At 41.5% G+C, this 6,840-nt stretch overlaps 1 protein-coding gene across 1 annotated transcript in view; it reads right to left on the reverse strand.

Moving 5' to 3' along the window:
* map3k4 (mitogen-activated protein kinase kinase kinase 4) overlaps positions 1–6,840 on the reverse strand; it is a 174,450-nt gene that overhangs the window by 110,365 nt on the left and 57,245 nt on the right. Inside the window, exon 3 of the mRNA XM_048600947.1 lies at positions 93–1,471. Within this exon, the coding sequence (XP_048456904.1) occupies positions 93–1,471 (1,379 nt within the window). The remainder of the gene's footprint in view (positions 1–92; positions 1,472–6,840) is intronic.

A 6,840-nucleotide genomic window follows, 5' to 3' on the forward strand; every position in this document is an offset into this window, starting at 1 on the left:
AACAGATTTAAAATACGACTAATGTCTTGGAACAAAATTTTGAAAATCTTTACAATTTCAGCATTGTTTTGACTGTAAATCAGCGCTCTTACCTCCAGTGTACTAACATCTTTCTCCAGTGCTATTCGAGTCCTTTGTAGGGACCCATTCATTAACTTGTGAAGTCTCATTATGAGCTTCCGTAATCCCATTTGTTTCAGTGCTTTATCAACAAAAGGCCTATAAATAGAGGTTTGACAATTTCTGTTGACATTAATGTCAGATGGGCACTCAGTAGACTGATTTCCCATTAATGGTGCCTCATCTTCAGACATGGATCTTTCAAATGTCTTTGGGAAACCATCCAACGACTGAAAATGAACGTGTACCCCTGCTTTGCGCCTACATGCACTATATTCTCTGTCATTTTGTGACTCAGTGATTTCATTTTCATGACCTTGTGCATCTTCATTTTCCAACAGGCAAGTCTGTGAGCAATTGTCACTATTTTCCCCTTCCTCATCTGGGTCACTTGCTCCAGAAGGACGAGGAGATGGGATTTCAAACACTGGCCAGCCAATGTTTGGCAATTTCTCAATGCCCAGGACTGTGCGCATTAAGTTCAATTTCTGGTTCAGGTCTTTAGTTATGTTTAGCCATAAGCAGAGTGCCTGCACTCTGCTTTGAAAGTCCTTTGCAGCATACCTCTCATAGTCTTTCTGGAGGGCCTGCAATGACGGATAAAGTGCTTCCACAGACTCTAGCAGCTCCATAATACTTTTAACCTGCTCAAATGCAACTCTCTGACACTGAATGTGCTCCTGATAAACATTGTGACCAAAGACATGTGTTCCTGAAGTCCTAAAACATTCCGTCTTCTGTTGAAAAATCTCATCATCTCCAGCAGCGTCAACATAATCATCTCTTTTGCAAGCACACAGATTTCCATAATTTACTTTGAAGTTCAAAACATCATCAATAATATCAGGGACAGCTTGGCGTGCAGTGTAAAGGTAAACATCCTGATCACTTATGCTACGACTTGCATGCCAGGCCTGCAGCTCCAGCCAAATAAGTTCATTTGATCTGTTCAATTCATAAGAGGTATTTTCCTGACCCCTCTGTTCCTTCTCCTTTCGTTTAGAAACGGAGGTAAGCTTAAGAAGTAATCGCAAAGTTTCAAAGAATTTCAGGCGGTCAGCTGGGCAATCTGTTCTAGAAGTCTGCCGTGTCGGTCTGCTAACAGGCACCGAAACTGGAGAGTTGGACTTACTACAGCTAAGGCAGAGGTAAGGCTTGTTAGGAATTGAATTCTTTGCAGAAGACCCAGTAATAGGGTCTAACATGAATGCACATTGCACTGTTTTCTTATGGTCTCTTTCTGTTGTTCGCATATTGGAGCGTAGTTTCTTTTCATGCTTATCACTGATTACAGCTATGTTTTCAACGTTCTTGTCTTTAGGTGTCAGCTGCTTTGGCACAGTCACCTTTTCTGAAATGTAAAGGAAGAAAGATTATTTGCAAAAGACACTTCTCCAATTCAATTTTCACTCAAAACTTGGATAAGTACAATGAAAGTAAACTAGTACAGTGCAACGCTTCAGCAGGCATAATTCAAGCATTGGTACCAACACTATCAATCAGTAGCTAAAAATGAAAAGAAAGTATGAATCCAATGTCCATAACACTTCTAAACTACTCAAGTGTTCTTCTGACAGTAAAGGTGTTCCTGATAAATGCTGCTACAGACATCAAATTCTTCCTCGCACTAGAGCATATTTTGAGCTACTGTATTCTCAGTGCCCAGGCACAAGTGAATTAATCTACCATTGACACAGAACTAAATGCAACTTCTTAGTACTTAAAGCTTTTGCTTTCCTTTTCCTCTCCTTTGAGAAACTTAGATCGAAAACTGAGCATCTTGTGGACTAACCCACCAAGATTGAAAGAACAGTAAAGAGAATAATATTAATCAAAAAGCAATGTGACTGCAAATTTTGTGGTTTTAGGTAAGTTGGGCTGCTGTATCTGTATCATATTCACAGATACACATATATACAGTTGAATAAATTTCATAACAAACACAGAACTCTAGATCTTAACTTCAGGCTGAGTAATAGAACTTATATCTGATGGATTCGCATCACAATGAATCAGGTATTTCCTTTGGGATTTTGTTTTAAGCTGACTGTGGAAGTTCCAATCATTCAGATGCCACCAAGTACTGGAAGTTTCTATGCCCAAGTTAAAAAAGAGATTGTGGCAGGAATACACTGTCTATTCAAAAAAAAATTCCTCCTGATGGTATATCCAGGATTGATGCCAAGTTCCTTCCTATCAAATTAAAGTGTAGAGTACAGTCGTTAAACTCTATCAACAAAAGTTGGCAAATAGAATCTTAGAAGAAAAAGGATAACCACTTGATTTTAAGATGCTGGAGAAGTGGTTGTACATCCGGCAAGATAAAATCATGCACAATTACGTAAACATATCCACAAAATTCATGTTTCTAATGGACATGGATGTAAAAAGAAGATACTTAAAGGTAGTCATCGATTGCACTTTAAATGTTTGGGTGCTGTGGCCAAGATGAACAGGGTCCTAAATTCTATTGCACTGACCAATGAGTATAAATTAGCTCGCAGAGAAGTTCACCAAGTGATCGGTGACACATCATTCGGATTCCCATACATCTCAATCATATTGGATCAAAAGAAGAGGCAAAGATGATCTAGGGATGATCGCTGGCCCAAATATAGTAAACTTTTCTTTGATCATTTACATCCATACTAACTGGAAAAGCACAGGCTTGTCAGATTTGATTTGGATCTTAAAATTATTAAAAACATTCATAACATACAGCTGGATAAGATATTTTGAGGTGATGTGGTTGAACAGAACTACAGGGCAATATTTCAATTGGGAAAGCAGAATGCGTCATGGAATATGCACAAGACAAAACTTTAAGAACGTTCGAAGTTCAAAATAACTATCTTATAGTAGGAGTAAGGGCTGCTTTCTTGCAGTTTTTCTTTAAGGTGTGAGGCATATTTGTGAAAAACTATTGCAGCCAGACTGAAGACATTTTGAATAATGACCAGCTCAGAGTTTCCTGAGGATTGCCTGCTTGTCCTCACGGGGATAAAGCGGAATTACTGCAAGTTACTCTGTCTCCTTCCTGCCTTACTTCTGGGAGAAGCACAGCATGGTCACAGGGATGGGTGTAGAACATGGAGAGTTTGTGATGAGCCTGATAACCTTTTCTTCTGCGTACATAACAATTTAAAAAAGTGATTCCAATAAAATATATGGAATTTTCCTCCTGGCAATCACGTTAATCCAATCTAATCTGACTCAAATACCAGGTGCAGTGTCATACAAGCAATCATGTCAGTGTCAAAGAGGCATTCCTACTGCAGCACAGAAATCTGCATCTGAACATGTCAACATTCTCTCTAGGACCCTCCTCCTAGGCAGTTACTACATTTGCAGCAGGGGAAAACGTAAGATCGACACTTGGAATTTCCCTATCAAGTCAAAAGACTAGGTATAGAACATAGAACACAGAACAGTACAGGACCTTCAGCCCACAATGTTGTGCCGAACTTTTACCCTAAACCTAAGGTCTATCTAACCTCCACCCCTTCCTTATATTATCATCCATATGCTTATGTAATAGCTGCTTAAATGCCCCTAACGAGGCTGACTCCACTACCCTCTCCGGCAATGCATTCCACGCTCCTACCATTCTCTGAGTAAAGAATCTATCTCTGACGTCTCCCCTATACCTACCCCCACTCACTTTAAAACTATGTCCCCGCGTAATAGCTACCTCCACCCTAGGAAAAAGTCTCTAGCTGTCCACTCTATCTATACCTCTGATCATTTTGTACACCTCTATCAAGTCACCTCTCATCCCTCGTCGTTCTAAAGAGAAAAGCCCTAGCTCTCTCAACCTTTCCTCGTATGACCTTCCCTCCATTCCAGGCAACATCCTGGTAAATCTCCTCTGCACCTTTTCCAACACTTCCACATCTAATGAGGCGACCAGAACTGGACACAATACTCCAGATGTGGCCTAACCAGGCTTTTATATAGCTGGAGCATAACTTCACTGCTTTTGAACTCAATCCCTCTATTAATGAAAACTAACACACCATACGCCTTCTTCACAATTCTGTCCACCTGGGTGGCAGCTCTCCGGGAACTGCGGACATGAACCCCAAGATCCTTCTGCTCCTCCACACTGCCGAGAATCTTTCCGTTAACCCTGTATTCTGCTTTCAAATTTGTCTTTCCAAAATGAATCACCTCACACTTTTCAGGGTTAAACTCCATCTGCCACTTCTCAGCCCAGCTCTGCATTCTATCAATGTCCCTTTGTAACCTAGAACAGCCCTCCGCACTATCCACAACTCGACCCACCTTCATATCGTCCGTGAACCTACTAATCCATCCTTCCACTCCTACATCCAAATCATTTACAAAAATCACAAATAGAAGAGGACCCAGAACAGATCCTTGTGGTACACCACTCATAACTGAGCACCATGTTGAATATTTTTGGTCCACTACCACCCTTTGTCTTCTAAGGGTCAGTCAATTCTGAATCCAATCTGCCACATTTCCCCCTATCCCATGCCTCCTTACTTTCTGTTTGAGCCTACCATGGGGAACCTTATCAAACGCCTTACTTAAATCCACGTATACCATATCCACTGCTCTACCTTCATCCACGTGTTTGGTCACCTCTTCAAAGAATTCAATAAGATTTGTGAGGCATGATCTACGCCTCACAAATCCATGCTGGCTATCAGTAATCAAACTGTGCCTATCCAAGTGATCATAAATCCTATCTCTCAGAGTCCTTTCCAATAAATTTGCCCACCACTGACGTAAGACTAACTGGCCTGTAATTTCCGGGGTTATCCCTATTCCCTTTTTTGAACAAGGGAATGACACTTGCCTCTCTCCAATCTTCCGGCACTGTACCCGTGGACAGTGAGGATGAAAAGATCATCGCCAAAGGCCCTGCGATCTCTTCCCTCGCTTCCCGTAGAATCCTTGGATAAATCCCATTAGGCCCGGGGGACTTGTCTATCTTCAACTTCCTCAAAATTCCTAGTACATCTTCCTTACTAACATCGACCTTCTCTAGCCTACCAGCCTGTTTCACACTGTCCTCCTCTACAACTAGGTCCCTCTCAGTTATGGATACCAAAGAAAAGTATTCATTAAGGACCTCTCCTATCTCTTTAGGCTCCGTACACAAATTCCCTTTACAATCCTTGATCGGCCCTACCCTTTCTCTGGTCATTCTTTTATTCCTCACGCACGTGTAAATAGCCTTGGAGTTTTCCTTGATCCTATCTGCCAAGGTTTTCTCATGCCCCCTTATAGCTCCTTCCTGAGTAACTTGTATCCCTCTAGAGCCTTGTCCGTTCCTTGTTCCCTAAACCTTATATAAGCATCCTTCTTCCTCTTAACCAGTCATTCGTCCTCTCTGGAGAACCAAGGTTCCCTCACTCAACTGCATCTTCCCTGCCTGCTAGGGACAAACATATCGAGCACACGCAGTATGCATTCCTTAAACAATCTCCACATTTCTATCGTGCTCTTCCCTGACAGCATCTGTTCCCATTTTGTGTTACCCAGTTCTTGCCTAACAGAGTTGTAATTACCCTTCCCCCAATTATAAACCTTACCCTGCCATATGCACCTGTCCTTTTCCATGGCTATTGTAAAAGTAACAGAGTTGTGATCACTACTGCCAAAATGCTCTCCTACCAACAAGTCTAACACTTGACCCAGTTCATTGCCAAGCACCAAATCCACAGTGGCCTCTCCTCGTGTTGGTCTATCTACATACTGTGTCAGGAATCCTTTCTGAATGCACTGGAAAAAATCCGCTCCACCTAAACTATTACAACTAAAAAGTTTCCAATCAATATTTGGAAAGTTGAAGTCACCCATGACTACAACCCTGTGACTTCTGCACCTTTCCAGTATCTGCCTCCCAATCCGCTCCTCCACTTCTCTGCAACTATTAGGGGGTCTGTAAAAAGCCCCCAAAGTAACTGCTCCCTTCCTGTTCCTTGCGTCAACCCAAACTGACTCTGCAGACATATCATTCTCGAACTGCCTTTCAGTAGCTGCTACACTAGCCCTGACTAGCAATGCCACTCCCCCACTTCTTTTATCACCCTCCCTATTTCTTTTAAAGCATCTAAATCCTGGAACTTCTAACAGCCATTCCTGTCCCTGAGGTACAAAGAAGGTATTTTGGGAAAAATCAAAGTTTCTTAATTAGACAGCAAGATTCCCTGTGCTGCACAATGCTTTCTTGGTCCTTTTTTAGATCAAGGGAAGAGCACTGTCTTTTGTACATAATCCACTTTGGTAACCAAACTGCCACTGATAGGATTTAGACAAGCTCTTGTTGCTAACACTTTTGCCACCGAAGTTTCTCTCCATTTAGACATAAGTTGTCTTTCTATTCCTCCAATCAAAACTGATGATACCCTTTCACTTCATCTGCCAAGTTTTGGCCATTCACCTAACCAATCCATATCCATTTGTAAATTCTTATTTCTTCATGACAACTTACTTTCCCAACCTATTTTAATGTCATCTGCAAATTTGGTTATAGTACTTCTATCGCTGCATCCAAGTCATTAACATAGGTTGTAAATAGTTGGGCCCAAGGACCGAAACCTGCGGCACCCCATTAGTTACATCTTGCCAACCAGAAAAACACTGTTTTGTTTTTAAACCCAATTCTCTGCTTTCTCTTGATTAGCCAACACTCTAGCCAAGTCATAAATACCCCTAACCCCACATAACCTTACCTTGTATTAACCT

The sequence above is a fragment of the Rhincodon typus genome, chromosome 9 (genome assembly GCF_021869965.1).
Source record: "Rhincodon typus isolate 14 chromosome 9, sRhiTyp1.1, whole genome shotgun sequence".
NCBI lineage: Eukaryota > Metazoa > Chordata > Chondrichthyes > Orectolobiformes > Rhincodontidae > Rhincodon > Rhincodon typus.